The sequence below is a fragment of the Lonchura striata genome, chromosome 9, assembly GCF_046129695.1.
Source record: "Lonchura striata isolate bLonStr1 chromosome 9, bLonStr1.mat, whole genome shotgun sequence".
Classification (NCBI taxonomy): domain Eukaryota; kingdom Metazoa; phylum Chordata; class Aves; order Passeriformes; family Estrildidae; genus Lonchura; species Lonchura striata.
Genome location: NC_134611.1, coordinates 22184636 through 22206019, shown reverse-complemented (window position 1 = coordinate 22206019; position 21384 = coordinate 22184636). Strand labels below are relative to the sequence as shown.

General features: G+C 35.6%; 1 protein-coding gene across 9 annotated transcripts in view; it reads left to right on the top strand.

Annotated features, from left to right (window-relative positions):
• The window catches only part of DPYD (dihydropyrimidine dehydrogenase), a 336858-nt gene that overhangs the window by 14376 nt on the left and 301098 nt on the right, over positions 1-21384 (top strand). For all 9 annotated transcript variants that reach the window (XR_013340469.1, XR_002464965.1, XR_013340470.1 and 6 more), the window contains exon 2: positions 8830-8940. Coding sequence is in view for 6 of the 9 variants with exons in the window: in XM_021525458.1 (XP_021381133.1) it covers positions 8830-8940 (111 nt within the window). In the remaining 3 variants the exon portion in view is untranslated. The remainder of the gene's footprint in view (positions 1-8829; positions 8941-21384) is intronic.

The following is a 21384-nucleotide window of genomic DNA, read 5'->3' as shown; positions in this document are numbered from 1 at the left end:
AGGAATTGTCTATATTTCCTATTGCTGATATATGTTCCCCTCTGATCTACAGCATGTGAGTCCCTGTATACTTACAGTGTCATGTTTCTTTGCTTAAAGGTGTCAACATCACTGTGTGCTTCTGCAAAAGAAGACAATGACATTTTAAAACAAAAAGGAGAAACTGGGAACAGTTTCCTCTTGCCTTTCTTGCATGGGCTGTCAAATTTTGTTGCTTGAAAATTAGGTGTGGGTTTTTTTTTAATTATCAGACATTTAATAATATTTTGTAATATGACTTTATATATACTTACTGCTTATAGGATAGAATTAACAAGCCCTTCACATTTCCATTTTATTTATATATGCTAATTCTTTTTTCCCCTTTTGATTAGGATGCTCTGGTGTATGCACAAAATAGCAAGTCTGTAGTTCCATTGTCAATTTTGCATTTTACTATTGTATTAAACAATTGCTATTGGAATTTTTGTAAGTGTGCACAGTAGGTGCAAAAAGGTAGGCTTACTTGTTACTTCTTCATGTTGCAACAGATTTAGAAAGTCAGTACTGATAGTTGGCATGTTCTTGGAACAAGTACAAATGTTCACATTTGTTTCAAGCACTGAATGTACTAGATCTTTCGGATGTATGTTGTTAGTCTCATCCTTGCATTTCAAGTTCATTTACTGGACTTTGAAAATCACCTTTTAGCAAAGTTTTCAGAACATTGCTTTGCTCAGCTAAAATTAGTTCCACTGATTTTGCCAATGATTAAACTTAAGCAGTATTAACTTTGCTAATTTCTCTCCTCTGATCAAAAGTTAGTAGAGCATTCGCTTGCCATTAACAAATGTGTCTCTAATGCAAGTTTGGATTTTGCTTAAGCAAACCCTCACAATTGAGGGTCCAATTCAGAGATTCAATTATGGGGATACAGTGGCCTTTTTTTGGTTCTGACAAAATTTATTTCCAAAGGCAACTGAGCTTGCTTTGTCTTGTGATCTGTTTGTCTTGTAGAAAAATATAAGTGAGATGTAAATGTATGTGTATGATAACGATCCTTTATGCTGTGATTCTTTCAATAAATAACTCTGTGTGAATGAGCACTTACCAAATAACATTTGTATTCCTCATGTAACAGAACAACTTAATGTGCAAGCATTTGAGACATAGATCAATATTATACTGACGAAACCAAAAAGTTCTGATATACCTATGATGAAAACCTAATATTTTTCTGAAGTTTTAAGTTTTGATTTGTAAAGGAGGGAGATATTTTTGTTAGGAAGATGAAAAAGGTGACTTTGAGTGTAGGGGGTATGGCAGACTGGAGACCACGTATGTGCTTACTTCTAAGGTAACAGCAGTCATGAAACTAAGAATCAATGTTGTTTGTTTTGCACTTTGCCAATTAGTTGGATGATTAAAGACTGTCCAGTTAGGGAGAAAAATGACTAAAATATTAACTGTGTGTGTAGAAAGATAGTTGTACAAAATTTTAAAACCTTGTACTTTTAAAGGCTATAAATTAAGTAACGTTTTATTCAGCCAAATGAATACAAATAGTGAATTTGACACTGATTAAATTTACCAGAGCTATGCTCAGCTATGTCTTCTCTGAATTTTGTATATAAAGGCTAATATTTTTGGATATGGTGTATTGTTTATAGTGTGACAACATGATCGTGTCACAGAGTGTGGTGTCCCTGGAGGGGCTTCAGAACTATTCCTGTGTTGTGGTGAAGGTTAAGCCTGCTTTAGGCTGTGTGGTTTTGATATATATATATATGCTTGTGTTAAAGGCATGAATAATTCACTGATACTGGTACTACTCAGATACTTCAGTAAAGCCTGGAGGGTGAGTATTTGCTTTGGTTTCCCCTGTGAGGGTCAATGCATTTCTACAGAGATTAGTTGTGTTGAGGAGGTAGCATACAGAGTTTCCAGGAGCATAATTTACCACCCAGAGCCCTTCCCATAGAGGAGAGTGGTTGGTATCTATGGGAAACAAGTAACACTTCTTTGGTTTCATTTGAATAAATCTTTTAGAATTTACAGTAATGCCTAGCAAAAATGCATTGCTGAGTTAAAGAAATCAAGCGCTAAGTCTGGCAGTTAAAGTAACAGCATGATTGTGTAAACCCTGCTTAGGGTTGTGTAATTTTGCTGCTTTGTTAATGTGTAATCCATTAATTTTGTTATGTAACAGAAAGTGCATGAAGTATAACACACTTTTGTTAATGTAGATGTATTCATGAGTAAGAGTTTCCCGACTTTTGTGGGAGTGCTTTAGAAAACTGCTCATTTTGATAAGATGTAGTGTTTATATATTGCAGGCAAATCTGAGGACCGAGAAATTCTGTAGTGATAAATTTGAAAATCCCAATATCGAAGTACCTAGTAATGGATCTAGGACTACACCTCTAGGATACGGGTATGCTGTGAGGGTGTCACAGGGTAAATTGTCTTTCTTTAAGATTTAGAGGCTATACGAAGAGTGGAAGAAATCAGGAAAGTGTTTGTTCTGCTATCAGCAGTTTGTCTTGTGATGAAATGAAAAGATGAAGATACAGCACTTAACTGCTATGTTAAAGGCGTGTGGCAGTGCACAGGTAGCATATGCTTATCACTATAGCATCCATTGGCCTTAGTTCTTGATCCATTTTGAAACTATGAGCTTGTGTAGCTCAAAGAAGAATTTTGCCTTGTGATTAAAAGTAGAATCTTTTTCCTGCTGGGTTTGAGCAACCTGTGCCCATATGCACAGCAGGATACAGGGTCAGGCCTCAGTCCTTTGAGCAGATTGGCTTCTCCATCCCTGTCTCCCAGGAGGCTGCAGTGCTGCTGCCCCTCTGGCACTGGTTCATAGGCTGGTCGTCTCTTCAAGCAGTGGAGCCCCATCTTCCAGCTCACGGGACCTTGAGGACGGGTTTGTAGCTATCACAGTAGTATAAAGGGCCAGTTCTCAGGCATGGACAGGAGACGACCTGCAGAATTTGTCATTACTGAAGGAGATCAGAGGTGTTGCACCTTGTCACACCGTGATATACTGGAATAAAATATGTTCACAGTCAACTTGTGGCTTTGCTCACTTGTGCAGCCATTTGTCTCAGTAACAGAAAACATCTGGTAATTTACAAAAATAATTTCTTGGGGGTTTCCGTTGGATTTTCCTAAGGCTGACCACGTTCTTCCCCTGACATTTGTGCTCATTTCACATTTCATCAATCTGTCTATGGGTTTTGTTTCTTCACAATTAAACCAGGCCTGAAATACTGTGAAAGCATGGTCTTTTCACCTTTTTGAAATTTTTTCATGAATTCATGAATTCCTAAGATACATTATCAGCCAGGTTACATAAATAGTTTGTAAAGGTTCTCATCAGTTCTGATTTTCAGTAAGGAAACCACAAGTATCGATTTGTGGGATATTCTGTCATAAATAAGCTTATGGGAGAGATTCACAACATTGCCCTGTATTATTGCTGGAATGGCAAGTTACATAGAGCTAACTTTTGGAAGACATGACACCATAGATACTTACTTTTTGAAATCTTGTGCTTATCTTCTAGTGTAACAAATTCCCCTATGACTAGATCTTGATCTTTCTGATTTGGCAAGGAAACTTCCATGTGTATTGAGGCCTTTACATGGTGTGTAAAGTCCTGCATCTGACTGTCAGTGCTTCATGCAGCTTTCCAAGAAATAGAGTAGATGTGAGAAGTAAAATGGGAATTAGGCAATTCAAATTAGATTTTAATAGTAGTTCTTGCCTTGGTCATCTTCTTCTACACTGATGTGGTTTTTCAACAAAGTTCCTTATTGTGGGTCATCTAATCTCATGAAAACAAAGACATTTGAGTTCTTTAGCCTTTGACTGAAGAGCAATTATACAATTAGTTTCATATTCAGATATACTAGAAAATATTTGTGGAAAAGCCCCAGGTATTTGTTTCTGTTAGTGAAGTAACACTTGCATGGCTTTGAAATTAATTGTTTAGTATGCTCATTACTCTTAGAAAAAATAAATATGTTCTCATTATGTTCACTTGGTGAGCATATGTATCTTGCAATACATTTAATGTTACTTGCTGTGAGGGAGATTACAACTCTTTTTAAGGAAATTGGGTAGATTAATGGAATGGGGTGGGTTAAATTGCTCTCCACATGCATTCCCTAGCATGCCTGGCCTACTCCTGTATTTTAATTGATGTATATAAAAGTGTTCAGCTGAGTTCAGTCCTGTGAAGCAACAGGATTAAATAAGGATATCAGCTGTGTATTGCAGGGGCCAGGCTAGGGAAATGAGCTGTGTGCTAAAAAACAAGGAGACTGATACATGGGACCTTGTTTTGTGCCTGGTCACAGTCTGCATGTGAACTCTTGCATTTTCCACATCTTCACTGTGACAGTACATGTACTGATCTGTGGTGAACTTCAGGAGGTGTTTTGGGGCTGTTCATGGGAAACATTCCCAACAAGCTACAGGATGTCCACAGAATCCTTGAAACAAGCAAATATTTACTTCATATTTTTAAGAATTTCACTGAGTTTTAATATCACAATCTGTGACAGTACCTGACAATAGATTTTTTTGATCTTTATTCTTGCTTTGAATTAGCAGTAACAAATATGAAGATTATTAAACACTAAATACTCCTGGTGTGACTCATTGGTTTCAGTAGGAGGCTCTCCAGAAGAAGAGTGATCTTTAACTGTTGAATTTTTCCAAATATATTGTTTTGAATGAGAGACAGAGTCCACATAAGCAGGACATCTTGCTGAGGTTGTTTCTTTTGGGGAGAAAAATATAAAGCCAAAGATTTCACACCACAGTGCTTTAAAGAAAAGCTTTCAAAATTTGAATTAATGTCATAATTTACAAAGACACTCCTAGACTTGCAGGACTTTTTGATGACTGTCTTAAAGTTACTGCAGTCCCACATCCCACATGTGTTCTGAATTGTACTTTTTTTCTTAATAACATCTCCTCTATGCCTACCCCCCAGTCTCCACTGGCTTTGGAGCATTCCCAGTGAGCAAAGTGCTTCCATAACTTTATATTTTGTTTTGCAGAATATGCACTTAATTAGGAACCACATTTAATTGAAATAGCTGTTTCTGATTTCAGGAAAAGAGTGGCTTTATGAGATGAGAATAAATAGTGTGTGACACTTTCATTGAAATTTAAAGCAAAACATGTTTAGAACTTTATGTTGCATCACTGCAGAGCATGTGCCAACCTGTCTTGATTTACCTGAAAGTGCTCTATCAGGGACAGGACTCCCAGCTGGAGAGTGTATCCTATCCTGGATGACTGCTTTGAAATCACTTACTTGGAGTAATATTAATTCAAATTCCTGGTAAATTACTCAGTGTGATATAACATGCTGTTTTAAAACTTTTACAGCCTTTTCATTAATAGATGATAGTGAAAATTAGAGCTAGTATTTTTTGTGTAGACTTTTTAATCATGCCATTTAAAGTAGAGGCTAAGCAATAAACACCTAATGAATGGCTTATGGTAAGTTTAATATCAGAAGCTGTGTTGCTGTTGGCACAGATCAACATAACCATCTATCAATAAATTCTCAAAATTTAAAAACTGTAGCTATGACTTATACATGCTAGTCATTCTCAATGTACATTACATAAGAGTAGTTTATTGCATTTAAGGGTACTTGCAACCGAATTCGATATCTATTAGACATAACAAATATGTTCCTTTCTAGAAGAGGATGTATTCTGAAATTGAACCATTCTTCTATGTTTTGTATCTTTTAATAATTGTTGTGTTTTAAAAGACCTGAAAAAAATAATTGTCATTGGTAATTATTAAAGCAATTCCTTAAGGTAATTATAGTTGAGCAAGTCATCTGCAAAATATATTTGAATTGCATTCCACAGAGATGGGCTCCTTGCCTTTTATCCCATCAGTGAAATCTTCAAATTAATCTGTGGAAATAGTGAAGGAAACTGTAATACTTTGGTGGTGCCCATAATCATCAGTGCTGTGCAGAGTTGCAGCTTTAACTCGACTGTTCATGTTGTGCTTCTGTGCCACGAGTCACAAACTCAGCATGGGCTCAATTCACTTCTGTGTCCTTACTCATAGCCCCATGTCTGTCTTCATCAACAGAGTGCCACAATGGATTTCTAGTGAACTGCAGTATCCTTATATTCTGATTTGCAGCCATTAATGATAATGGATTTATATCTACTATTAATGAAATAAATGGAGCAGTTATGTAAAAGTGTAAAGAAAAAATTTATAGGTTCTGCATTACTGTACAAGTAGCATCTTGATGTGAAATCCAGAGTTAATAGTACTGTGAAAAGGGATGCATTATGCACCTGCATTCTCTGTTGGGGAAGCTTGAGTCTTGCCCTTTCAACATCTGGAAAGATCATCTGTCAAGAATGAGAGTTTTTGTGGCAGAATAAGCATGGGATTCAGAGAAGGAAGATTGCAGGCACCAAAATAATTCTCCTCACCAATGAACTCTTCCCCTGCTCAGATGGCCAGTGTGTTTGAAAGACTGGAGGTCTCAGGTTTCCTTTCTTGCATATCCAAATATTTTATTTTTGTTTAGTTGTGTGTATTCATTGTTATTTGCAATACATACTCTAGAACTTTCTTCTTTAATTTTGCACTTACTGACTGACCCATCTGAATTTATTTGTTAAATTTACTAAATGTCTGACTAGCCATAAGCTGTGAAAAGCCGACCAGGGAACTGAAATGAATAGGAAGAAAACACCCTCACTAATTTAACTTCTGACACTTCAACTGACCCAAGAGCATTTACATTATTTTCCCATTTAAGCAGTTAACTTCTGAGTTGTTCTTAAACACTAGGGAGCTCTAGCTAGAGCAGCCACTTTGGTCAGCAATCCAAGATTTAGGCAGGTAGTCTGTTATTTATGTAGTGGAAATATAAGCAATTTTATATTGTATATGTGATTTAGTATTTTAGTATTTTCTGTGCCAGTTTTATTTCAGATTTAATTCTGGGACATGCTGTGCTACGTAGTCCTTTTGGATTTCTGCAACTGTTGCTCTTGGAGCCATGCTCCTGCTGCAGAATTCCAACAGGAGCAAACATATGGGGATTCTTCCGTCCTTGGCTTGCCCCACCATTTGTTCCATGTTTTAAACCAACTGGTGCTGTACCCAGTGGAGTACATCTGTTACAGTTTAGTGCTAGAAATTTGCAATTCATTTCAGTTTGCTAAAATAATATTCATGGCCAAGCATGAAGCAATTACAAAAGAGAGTAGACAAAATCTTGCTGCAATTTTTATGTGATGCAGAATCTACTGCCCAGCTTGGGCAATTTGGGCACTCAACAGTCAGGTACTGTTCTGACAGTTGAGTTTGATTATCCTGAGAAAATCAAGGATATCCTGAGACCTCCCTTATGTGGATGTCCCTGCTCTGTTTTAATTAAGGGCAAAATAACTTGGCATAAATAACGACTGAATGCATTTGGTTGTTACATCTTGCCTGAGGTACTCATCTGGGGAACACCCTGAACTGGAGAAGAGTCTTTGCTGCTGGAATTACAGGGGCACATTCAATAACAACCTGTAACTCTTGCAGAAAGTAAACTGCATGTAGGTTGCTAAATAGTCTATATGTTTTTTGAATGTTGTACCTCACTTTGTGCTTCAGGCAAGCTGGGAGTTACTGTGTTGGGCTATGTTGTTGTTTGCAGAGGTGAGGTTTCTGGTTTGAAGGAAAATTGGATTACCAATCATTACTTTCTGAGTAAAGCATTAAGTAGTTGAATAGAAAGTGACTCCTTCACATTTAAAATAAGAAGTCCCCATAATCAGCTCAATAATACAAGAGATAACTGTTTCATTGTAATCACCCTCTGAAGCAGATATTTAAAATTACAAAGAATCACAATATAATATTCATAACCCCGTCACACTCATCATGTTTCTCTAAGTCAGTCTTGCACATCTTTGACATACAGTAACAGAATAAACACACTCTGCTCATCACAGTGGAGACATGTAGTGCTAAAGCCAAGGCTTTTTTATAGCTAAACTTGCAAACTAATTCCAGAAGTTACAACCAACAATGTGCCTGTTTTTGTTCTCCATCACATACCTGAATCTGGATCTGTCTTTTGGATGCCTTTCACACTCATCCCTTGAAATATACAAGGTTGCTTTTGCCATAGAAGTTGGTTACTTGCCTGATTTGTAAAAGAGTTTTGATTCCAAAAATTAGATTTAGTTGAGTTACACTAGGATAGTGCAAGGCATTGCAAACTTCATTCTGCCTATGTTTTCAGACCACCACTATGACCTAAAAGTATGGCTACCTTCCTGAGATTTATTTGTGTCCTGGTAAATAAAAGCATTTTAAGATAAATTACTTAACTCATCAGCTCACTAGGCTTAGAAGGAGATTGTTTTGACGGGGAAATTGGAGTTTATACTGAAATGATGAAACATTCAGAAATAACCCAGATATTTTAAAATGTTTTTGCTTGTTTTGCTTTAGAAGTGTTACTTGAAGTGATACAATGAACCAGAATTATGTGTTTCTATATACTGTACATAAAAAATATCTGTGAATGGAAGCCATTATTAAAGCTACTAAATATAATTCTGTTTTCTAGTAATCCTAGAAATGTCTTTAAATATTCATCATCTAAGTGGCATGGACAATACAATCTAAACAAATTAGTATGGAGTTGGGCTATAATGTGGAATGATTGCATTTGGTTTTACAGAGCGCTGTAAATAAGCGTGTAAAGTGTGATCTAAGAGGCTTTGAACCTCTATGGAAATTTTAATCTATATTTTAATGTCTTTTGTTCTTTTTCCACAGAACATTCTGGCTTTAAATCCCCGAAAACAAACACATGCAACTCTTCACTCAACTGCAGCAAAGAAACTAGTCAAGAAGCAGTGGAAACGGAATTCTGACAAAAACTGTTCAGTAAGTGCACGTTTATCATTGCATCTGGAACATGTTTATCATTGCATCTGGAACAATCATTGAGGCTGAAATCACAGCTGTGGGAGAAATAAATTAGTGTTATTCAGTAGCCGCATTTGGCTTCTAGTTTGTTCCTGTAGATACAAAGTTACTTTGTGATGAGCTGTTTACTTTTCAGAACCTATTGCATACTTTTTCATTTTTGGTGATTTTAGTAAGTGTTTGATACAACTTTTGTGCCTTTTGTTTTGGAGTCTGATCCCTCTCAAGTATTACCATGATGAGCTCCTTGATTTCCATGGGTATCCTCTCCTGCCACTTCCTTCTTCTCTTTCTGTTTTCCAAGTGTCACACTGGACTGAGCAGCACTTAACTATCCTTTCTGAGACTTTTAAAGATAATTTTATTTTGCTACAGAAATAGGGGAGCCTGTCATATGTACCTATTTTTATATATAAATATATAAAGCTTAGATTAAAATGTGACTCTGGATTTTAAATTTTGTGCATTGTATTTTTCAGGAAATAGTTGATTTTGGAATACATATTTTTCTTGCTGTAAACTATCTATATTCTGTATTTCTGCCACTATATATCAGCATTTTCTCTCTAGGTATTTGAATTCCTAGTCTCAGTGTGATATTTGACTAATCCTATCAGACGTTTTTTGTCTCTTTGATCTCTCATCTGATTAGAAGGTTTGTACTGTTTTTACTGTCTTCCTACAGGTTGTCTTACATAATCCTCTAAATTCAGAAACCTTTTAGGTAGAGTACTAGTTTCCTTATGGGCATAATCGTATTAGTGTCTTTTCATAGTGTTGTCAAAACACCTTCTCACACTAAAAAGGAAAATTCAGGTAGGAAGTTAATTTTCTTTGTAATTAAAATATGTTATCCAAAACCCAAGAAAGCACAAACCCAACCAAAAATGCTGAAAAGTTCCTCAGTTTCTTAAAATCATGAAATGTTTGTGAACTTGAATGATTATTTTGGGATGTCTGATGCAGATAGTGCCCACAACTATCTGTTTCTGCTGCAGAGAATGTTGGGCTGCTTAGCAAGTAGGCAGCTGCAGTTTACACTGTCATGTTTTTAGGTGACCTGAAATCAATACCAGGCTGTAAACTCCTCTGTTTTCAGAAGGTGTTTGTTAGGAAGCTCAGGTATCCGTGCAGCAGGGCAGCTGGGTATCTGTAGTAACCTAATTAGCTGTTTCAATGTAAATTATTCTGGTTAGTTAAACTGTAACATTCATAGAAATATTTTACTAATGGGTGTGTTAACACACATTTCCTAAAGTGTCTAGGCTTTCAAATCACTTTGTTATCCTTGAGCTGTTCTTTGTGTCAGCCTTGCTTGATTTTTTTTCATTCAGTTGACTCATAAAGTGTTTGATATTTGCTGTTGATTTTGAAAGTGCATTGTTTTCTAGAAATTGTCTCTCCATGTTCCTGTTGTTAGCTGTGTAGACACCTCATGGTGTCTCAAATATTTCTGGATTCCCAAGGTCTGACCTTGACTTGTGCAAACACTGTGGATTGGGGTTTATTGCTAGCTTGTGGGCTTTGTCTGGATTCTCAGTTGAAAGAAATTCTGAACGTTGTCAAATATTGTAGGATGATGTTTTGGCATAGGCTTGGAGTCTAATAAACAACTTGGTTTTATAATTCTGCAGTACTACCTGGAGATCTGTGTAGTTATTAGCACCCTGTCCTGACAGGAATCTGCTTATGGGGCGCAGTTTACAGAATTAAGTGTTAGAAAGAAACAAATGTGTATATGGGCAGATATAACTACTTTCATTGCGAGTAGTTTTAAAACTGCCTTATTATGTATTATTTGGTAGAAACATCATATTATTTGGTTTGCAAGCTATTATAGGAAATGTAAAGTGCTAGAAGGACCTGTAAAGAGATAGTCCTTATTTTTAGATGGGCAATGATCCTAGTTTTTAAAACTGACAAACTTTTCTTTGCTCAGAGATATGTAACTTACTCTTATGGTATAAGATTTACCACATAGATTACTATTAGCTTACCATAGGAGAAAATGCCCTGAAAAATGAAAAATATCAAATATTTGTCTGGTCTCCCATTGCATAAAAGACATCACTAAAAAATAAGAGACCTTTTACATTCTCCAAATCATTGTTGTTGCGTGGTGTTAATAAAAAAATAAAATGGTTGAATCCTTTCATTGCCTCCCTAAATTAAGAAAGCTAATTTAGGAAAGGATTCATTGAGCAGTTTTCTGTTTTGGTCTGAAGAGCCACTGGCGATAATATGTAGGCCTGCTAATGAATAGATCATCCTCCATTTGAGGTCCATATGAACTTTATTTGTTTCCATTTCCTTAAAATCTGAATTTGACTTTTAACTTTGGATTCTTTTAAAGCTGTTCTGATGCTGCCTTTGCAGAACTACTGTTGAAAGGAAGGTGGGAGTATGAAAATACAAAACTAATTAAATTAACAGCCCTCAAAACTCTGAACAAAAGCTGCATCTGCTGAGGCATGCACACAGTGACTTTGTAATGTCTAATAAACTTCCAGATGGCAGACTTACATATTTCTTCAGAATAATTAAACAAGTGAAATTTTAACTCCTAGCCTGCTCTGAGACACTTTGAATTACCATTTAATGAGTTCTGAAGTGGGAATGGAATGTCAATATCTTTACTCAGCATTGGAAAGGTATTCTCCAAGAGGAAGGTTCAGTTATGCTTTCAATGGGTATTATTGTTTATTTACTATGTTAGCAACCAAGTGTTGCTGTAAAAATTATTTATAGCTTTAGGTGTAAGATTAGTCAGCTTTCCTTCAGAAATTTTAACTCAGATTTGTATCAGAGTAGGAAAACTCTGTGTCATCCTCAGTAACAGTGTTAGAACTAAGCATTAACACTCTTGTTTCTTATGAGTCATGCTGAAAAGGGGTATAAATAGATGCCTCTAGTTATCTGGGGTTACAAAGATTTCTGTTGTCCAGAAAAAATTCAAAGTAGAAGAGTTTTGAAATGGCTGTTCTAACAGTAAGCATTAAAGAAGGGTGCAAAATTTAGGTCACGTTAGATCATCAATTTACAGATAGAACAAAAGCAAAGGGATCAACTGTGAAACTGTGAAGATTTGCTTTGATTTCAGGTCTTTCCTAAGTAGTTCAGGATTGTTTAGACTTTGGTTTAATATTTTTATTTATTGTTTCCAACTCTTTATAATTCTATTTTTGTATGTATTTTGTGCTTACCTACATTTAGGTCGCCAACTAGGGAGGCAACATTGTGTGCATTTGCATTGCACCCAGCACACTGTTTCCTTGCTTTATGAATAGGGTTTCTAAGCATTATGAGACAAATTTTGTTTTAACTTGTACATGTGCAGGTTTGTAATTTAAATGAAATTCACCTCCACAAGTTTTATAAATTGATTTTCCACTGGAGAATTCAGTGGGATATTTTAGTCCACTCTTTTTGGTAATGAAATCTTGTAGATACCTACTAAGGATAGGTGAGAAATTGATATAGATCCACCTATGTATTCAGACTTGCTTCAATTTCTGCATTTAGAAATAATTGTAACATTTGCTCCAGATGGAAATGCTGGAAGTATTTCAACACTACAAGAAGGTGAAAAGGAAATGGGGTTTAAATTGGTTTGTAGCTAATTGCCATAGCCTGTAACAGTATTGATTTTCTGGCAGTAGTAGCATTGTTCTTTGTCCTTACATGTGCTAAGCCTGATCAGCATTGTGGAAAAAGAGCCTCTCTTCCATGAACAGAATAATTTTGATACTCACCTCTTTTTGGTTTTGGTGGTTTTTTTTTTTTGTTTTGTTTTTATTTTTCTTTTTGGCAAGTGCTCACTTTGCGAAAGAGACTTTAACTGTACTCTAATTTTTTCCATCAATTAGAGAAAACCAAATAACCAAATTCTTCACCTTGTCTTTTTCTGTGCAACATTAAGTTGCAACTACCAGATTGCTTTGTGTTAATGATGGAGCTTGAGATCTGCAATTCATGGCAAGATGTAACAGCTCATGTTGCTCTTTACGTTTAGGGGACAAGAGTACTCCCTTAAAACAGTAGTAATAAGAGCTTGCTAAAGCGTCTAAGTGCTTTTCCCTTGGATAGTATTTCTGTGTCTGTCATTGCTATATATAAACATCTGTATAAAGAAATTTTTTAAAAAAAGGTATGTAAGTACCTCTTGATGTACAAATGTCCAGGCTTGCATAGAAAAATCTGTAAACAAGATGATCTTTCTCAGCTATAATCAGCTGTTACTCTAAGTGTTGCCTTCCAGTGAGGTGGAAAAAGTTCACGTGATTTTTGTGCCTAATCATGTATCATGCTTGCAGAATAATCAAGTTAGCATTTTGCAAATAACTGATGGATTGAAGCAGAAATAGTGTAAATTGCAAACAAGTAAATAGAAAACCCAGTACACCGAAGGCCTGAAATCAGGAGCCTTAATTAATAAATGCTTTTTCAGTGAATAATTTGTCAATTTCTAGACATGTATTGATGATTCTGTATTTATAAATAAAAAATAATCCCAAATATTGTAAAATAGAGAACACTCATTAAAGGAAATCAACTCAATTATATTTATAATCTAAACGTATAGTTTACCTTTGCAAATATTTATTTTTGTCTTCATTACATATGAATATGCAAGTTTAGCTCTTTTCTGAATGGGTATACAATGGCAGATGTCTCTCTAATCGCTGCTCTATTCAAACATTAATTGGTAGAACATATGTAGAATTCTACTAGTCTGAATAGGTATAGGATAGCAGCAGTCTCTTTAATCACATCACTATTCAACCACTAATTGGTGTGATGATTAAGGGACATTAGAGGGAGCACTTTGACATCTGATTCTTTGAACTGATGTCTGCTTGAGCTGCGCTGTATTCATCATGGCCAGACTGATTTCTTAAATAAAATGCTCTGATTCCCAAATGTGGAAAATATTGCGTTAGGATCTATTGAGGTGATTAGGGAATTTGAGAATGATTCTTTTATTTAACTAGTGATTGACTGTATATGCACAAACTATTCATATGAATAATACATGTGTTGCTGAGTATCAGAAAGAGCTGAGAAGTAACATCAAGAGATTTTCTCTTTTCTCATAGTGTCAATAATTAAATATTAATACGCATTTTAAAATGTACCAGTTTAATCATTTAGCAGTCAAATTTCTACTCATGCATTTTTTAGATTAACTAATTACTTTGCATTTTCTCTTATCGATAGCATATGCTGGCATTTATAACCCTTTCACTGGAATAAAGTGGTTTACATGTTTATATATGATATCACATGTACTGACTCTAAGAAATGCACATTATGAATTTCCTTGAATCTTATGTTTTATATTAGTTTCAATGTCTTAACGTGTTTTCATTAGAATATCTCAATAGCTCCTAATTTGCCTAGATGTAACAAATTAGTGGTTTTATGCACATTTTGTGTATTAAATTGCAAATATTGGGTGATGGCAAGTTGTGCCAGATGATTTCTTAGTACTGCACAAATGATTCCTTCTCACCCTGTGGCTCTTCTGGGGTGCTGTGCAAAACCACCTCCAACCCTTCAACTGCTGCTGTTCAGAGTTCTTCACGTTTGGTGTTCCTCTTATTTGATATTGGATGATTCCTCTTCTATAGAGAAGCATTCACTTTTTAGTGAGCAGCATTTAGTCCCAGGTATATTTCTGATCTCAATCATTTCAAAACTGAAGTGTTTCAGAGTTGCAAATTGTTTAGCTTTGCACAGAATTATATGACAAAATGAAAAATGCTTATCTGCTTAAAGTACTGAATTCTGGGTAAGTCCAATTCATTCCCTTTCATTAAAGCTGAGCAAATCAGGGTAGAGATAGGATCAGAAACCATTTTCACTATCAACTTTCAACTTCTGCTTAGTATATTCTTTCAGATGTAGAATTCTGTGTACTTTCCTGTGGTTACTGGATGGAGATAGAGGTGCCCTCTTACACTGTTTTTTTTTGGAAAACAGAAAAAATATCAAGACTAGCTTATCTTTCTTCAGACCTTCTACTCCCACCTTTTTTTTTTTTCTTTTGCTTTTGTAAGTTACTGCCTATGCTGAAACCAAGATTGCTCTTTCCTCTACTAGTCTTCCCTCTTCTATAGTGAAGGCCATCAGACATGTGCTGTTCCTTCTGCAAGAGTGTTGGATTATCTGGTATTTATGGTCCAAATTCTGACCCATTAGTTTGGTTTGATTTTGAAATTCTCTTCTTGCCTTTTGAAATGTTTAGTATCTCTTCCTTCCCTGTTTTCCTTATTCCACCAAACATTATGACAGTAGAAGCCATTAGTACATTAATGTTTTCCAATTAAGCAAGTCACTAAGGTCTTGGGTGAATCATGAATCATCTTGATTCAGATTATTTTTTGGTGATAGAAAACAGCCTTGTTGTTTTTCAGTTAGTTGCACACTCACTGGATATTTTTTTAATCTAGTCTCCATTTTTAGTTGGCTTATGAAAATGGGCTGTGGAATAATTGGGGGGGAAGAAGTTTATTCTAGATTTGCCACATCTGCTCTGCCAGTTATTCTTGAGTTCCTTCATCCTCTGAAAGAAAGAAAATAACATTGATTTAACATTGATTTTACATGCCCATGTTGGCGCTTCTAATATCACAATGTAAGTTTTTAATTTTCTCTGCCTGGGGGTATGATTTCTGTTTTCACCTTTTTCCTTTGTTTTTTTTGTTTTGTTGTTTTGGTTTTTTTGTTTGTTTTTTTTTTTTTTTTTTTTTTTTTTTGTTTCCCCTTCCCCCAGTCCCCCTCTGTAAAGGGAAGCATGATGTCTGTCTCTTCTGACCTTTTGGAACCACAAACCTTCTAGTGAGTGCAATTGATAGTGTTCCATGCATTGCTTCAGTTAGTTCCTTGATGACTCAGTGATACATGAGCTGAATCAGTCTGATTAAAAAGAATAAATAATTTTTTTTCTGTGCTCAAGCCTGTAATGTGATGTTCTTGTTAAAAATATATGTTTTATGTTGTAGTTATGGCTATACCATGCTATTTTCATGAAGAGAGCAGGGAGAGCTGTTGATTCTGCATCACCTATTTGCTCTGTTGCACATAATCTGTACTTCTCTTCATTTTCTTCTCATGTATATGGAACAGTTTTCTTACTATCATTTTACAATTTTTCTCTTCCTTTTTAACTTAAATTTGCATAACTTTCTGGTTTTATTCCCACAGTGTTTATGCAGTTCATTTATATTTAGAAATTTGTCTACTCTAGGTATGTGTCATAGTTTCCCTGCTTTTATGATTTTGATTACCAGGCCATTGAGGGAGGCATAGTATGATCATAAAGGCATGCTAAGAACAGTCTTTTGGGTCAGTTTTTGTTTTGTTTGTTTCCTTTTTTTTTTTTTTTTTTTTTTTTTCCACTTGCTTTGCTTAGGAATAGTTCCCCTTTGTGAATTTCTGTAGGGTTTGCCCTTTCTCCTGTTTTTCTTTACTGACCAGTATAACTCTCAGGAGACATACCAGAAGTTATATTTTCTGAAGTTCTCCATCCTCATTCTTTTACCCTCATCACTTTCTGCACTTGGAATTGATTGTAATCTATTACAGAGGTAAGTCATTGATTGTAAGACACTTTGATTTTTTAAATGCAGCCTGTAAACCACAGATCCTAATAGTGGTAGCATGCAAGTATTCTTTGATGTGATAACTGACAAGCTTAATAACAGTCATTTAATCATAAACACAGAATTTTAAAAACAATATGAACTCTTACCAATCTTATAAATTCTGATATAGATCTGAATGGACTTTAACCCTTTAGCAAGTGGATGAAGTCATAGAATAAATACAGAATATACTTTTCATCAATATTTTTTTAAAGTTAGTTCAATATAAATTCTATAGAATAAGGTAGACAGTTCAAAAACATTAATTTTGAGAAGATGATTAGTATTTGAAATATCCAAAATTTATTTGTAATTTGAATCCCAATTTGTAAAGAATAGTTTCACACTGAACTGTAAAACAACTTCAAAAAGTTAAGACTATGAGGATTGCTCATAGGGAGTTGAAACAAATGAGATTGATTGGCAAAGCAGGAAATGTAGAGGGAAAGATGAGAACTTTCAAAAGTCAAGCTGAGTCACTCTGGGTGAAAGAAATTAAAACAAATAGTAAAAGGTTATTCAGCTATATAAAACAAATAGTAGAAGATTCTTAAGCTGTTTAAACTAAAAGAAATAAAAGAACAAGCAAAGTCAGTGTGAAGATAGGATTAAGTATCTTAGGTATTGTCTGAAGTCTTTGTAAATTGTTGTTCCTACTTTCAGTAAAATGGGAATAAAGCAAGAGGTAGCTAAAAGGGGGAGAAAAGTGCAGAAGTGGAAATCATGCCTGACAGGCCAGAAGGAAAACTTGAAGTGTTTTATGTTTGAAGTTAAAGGAACAGAACAACATCCATAAAATTATCACAGAAAAATTGACATGTGAAATTACAAGCTTTGTAGTAGAGCAGTTCTTGTTTAAAGAAGAGGTGATGCAGTTTGCATGTGTTAAAAGACACAGAACTGATGGGCAGCTCTCTCTCTGTTGGTCTCATACTGGCAGCATGCAAAACTTCGAAAACAAAATTTGAAGCAGAGATTTATTAAGTGCATTAGGGAAAATGGAAGATAGAATAAGGCATATTGGGCTTTATTCTTGGGGATAAATTGTGACACACTAACAAGGATTTTGGGTTTTTATTTTTGCCAATTAATAATAAAGTGTCATCTGCTTAGATTAGAATAGGAGCATGGATAAGGAACTGGCTAGAGGGGAAATGAGAGTGAGAAGTGCTTAAAAAAGATCTGCTGGGCTTTTAGCAGAGCTTTTTGAAGGATCAGTCTTCAGATTCATAACATTTAATGTTTTCATTAATGAGCTTGACATAAATATTAGGAGCATGTTACAAGAAAGTTGACACGTACTGTCAATACAGAAGGAACTACAACATCATAAAGAACCATGTGACGCTGAAATTTAGAATAAAAAAGATAAGAATAAATTTAATAGTGCAATTAGGAGGATGTACAGCCAAGGGCTGAGGATGAGAATGACTAGGAGCCTAATATCTGGAATTAAGCAAAAAGAAGATTTAGAAATACCAGCTGATCAGAGGGTGATGGTTCCCTGAACTGGGTAAGAAAATCTGAATGTGAAATGAATGTGAAAACAAGCGGTTAGCTGTGATTGTCCAAGTCGTCACTTATAGTCTCCTGTATGCTTTCATGTTTTGGACTGTAGGGGTTATGTAGAAAAAATTGCTTTTAAATCTCATCAGATGCATAGTGAACATTGACATTTTCATGGGGAAAAATGGTCTGCCTTCAAGTAAGGATCTGGTTAGTGGCCAGTAAACAAGGCTGCACACTGAGCCCAAAGTTGAAAGGCTAATGATTAGGTGTGCCTTCTCTGTTGTGTTTTCTAAATCATGAAACACTTCTATGTAAAACAGCATCTGACAGTGTAATTAAAACTGGGTTTTCTGCATGCATGTGCAGGAGCCAAATCAAGTTTTGAAACCTTTTTTAGGCATTTTAAATATAAGTGCCTGACTGTGCCATGCCTGTGTTTGTTTTATGGTCTGTATGATCTATTCTGTTCTTCTGTTCTTCTGTGTGCCTTACTTCAGCCTTCTGTTTTTATGAACATTACTCAGGCAATGAAGTTAATTGTGTACCCGAATGTTGGTTTCTGTCCTTTTTTTATTTGTGTGGATCATTTGCAACCTGTCTTTACTAAGTAACAAGTTGTAGCTGATAGATGTAGATTTATGCTGTTAAATATCTTTTTGAGGTATGTGGTCTCTGATTTGCTTTCTTTTCACTTGCTACTGATGCAAGTGCTATGCAGACATTAAATGGCTTGGAGGCTGATTTAGCTATATATAAAATTTCTAAGCAAGAATGCTGATTTTTTTATCCCCATCAGAAATACAATGTTAACATTTTCATCATTTTGTGGGGCTTCATTGTAGGTTTGTTTTTGGCTAAATGATGTAGTTATCTTTTGTTTTAGCATTTCTAGTTTTTGACTTCTCTTCCAAGACTCCAAATATCCTTAAAGTTCTAGTTCCTTGCATAAGTATCATTTCATTCACTTTCTTTCTCAGAAGTGGTTGGTGAAAGAAGTCTTTCACTGCTGTGGAACAAAAAAAAAGGACTTTTGGTGAAACTAGCTTAGAATCTTTGTAACTCAGCTCATGGTGAATCATCAATACTTTGATAAGTGTGGACTTAATGAGCATTTGGTTCTAACTTTTGAAGACAGAGCCCATAAACTTGCATTTTAAAGAGAAGTGTGGGAGAATTCACTTTGCTTTGACTTCTGTCATATCTGAAGTATTTAGAAGTAATAAATACTGAATGTCTTTTAATATTGAATCTATAGTTTTTGGGGACAAATTTCAATTTCCTTGTCCTTCCACTTCATTTTTGACCATGCTTGGGCCATTTTTCCTACCCTATACAATCTGCAGGCTAGCTTTATTTTTGGAATAAAGCTGTCAGAAAAAGCCAATGAATCTCAGCCACTAATGCATCCACAGTAACTATTAAGAGTTGCTTGAATTTAACACATTTTAATTGCATAAGAAATCTTATTTACATTGTGTTTCTCAAAGATTGTAACAGTAGTAGTATTGATGAAGAGCAATAACATAAAAGTTGAACATGTTTTACAGAGTCCATTAGAGACCAGAGGGCAGTGGGCATCGGAGTAGGTGTGTAGCCATTTCTTGTGCTGTTGCTGATGCTTTCTCTGGAGTTTTCTTTTTAATTTGTTTTCTTCTGCATTTATTTGTCAGTGAATGGCCAAACAATGTGAGAAGGATCTTGCATATATTTGTAGCAATAAGTCTGAAAAGCTCTGTTGCCACCAGGGCTCTAGAAAAGCTGTGGAGAGCTACAGGGTGTTGCTAGGCAACACCGCATGGCCACAGATAGTATTTTTCTTTTAATTTATTTATTCTTCAGTTTGAGTGTGTCCTGCTTGGAGCCATTTGGGTAATAGTTAAGCAAGCACATAGAAATCAGAGAGCTGCAGGAGTGGAATAAAGGAATGCAATATAAAAATATAAGAAAGGAAAAGCTATGACACATAATTAAATGACCAAGAGAAATGAAATAATTAGTAAGGACTAGAGAGAAAAAGTAAACAAGCATGAGGAAATAAGAGCAGGAGAGAAAAAAACCCAAGATATGAAAAAAAAAGAGAATAGAAAAGATAGGGCATTATTGAAGAAAAATTAAAAATTGAAAGCTCAAACAGTTTATACACAAGGGGAACTGGGAGCTTGCTGCATAGGAATAAGAATTAAAAATCAGAGATAAAAATGACTTCAAGAAGAAAAGGGAGAAATTTGTAATGATGTTAAAAGAATGATTTTTGTTTCTTTTTGATTTGCATCATTCTGTTTATTCCTATTACTCTGTTAGCCCATATGCAATAGTAGCAGTGACACTTAGGAGCTGGGACCTGATTAATAAGTCCAATATGTTTCCCAGAGAGGAAAAATAATTTAAAGTAAGAGTTTCAGTGTTATTTAGAAATTATTCAATCTGTCTGTTTGGAAATAGCATTTTCAAAACTAGGTTATTGCATTTTATAGAAAAAATGTGGGTGATTATACCAAGGGTGCTAGGTCAAGCACTGGTTGCACAGAGGGAGTGGGTTGTTCATACTCTGTGAGTTAAACACGATAAGCAGGGGCAGGTTTGTCCTGTGCAGTGTTCAGGGAATTAAAAGGCCTTAATTTGAAATAGTTGGAGCCATTTATAGGCTTGAATAGCATAGCAGTGTGAGGAAGATTCTGTGCCAGAGTCAGCCTGGCTGAGAGACCCATTTAATTAGCTCAGGAGCTGTGCTACCTGGCTCAAATGTCTTGAGCACTGTTTGTAGGACCCGAATTAGAGTCCTCCAAACACTGCTAAGCCAAATTTAAATCTAGGAGTCCTGTACTGCAGTTCTCTTCTGGTGTATCTTGGCTCTATATGGCCCCGATTGCTTGGGAATTGCTGGGAAGGTGCTTGGCTGGTGCTTTGGGGCATATTTGTATTGTTCACCTCAGCTTGAACATAGCAATTTTCAAGAGACTAACAAGAAGGGGAATACAGCAGCCTGAGCTGTCTGAAGGTAGGCCAGAAGGTTTTGGGAGAAAGCTATTCCGATTGAGACACGAAAGCTTCCAAAGAAGTAAAAAACCTTACAAAGAAGACAGTAAATGGGATACAGAACCAGAAGAGTGCATAGTGCCATAGTGTGGTATTGAGTAGTTAGTGCTCCTCTCTAACACTGTAAACGGAACTGAGACCTGAGGCAATATATTTATCCTGGATCCTGTTCTCAAGCTACATGTGAATAAACAAGCAGCATTTACAGCAG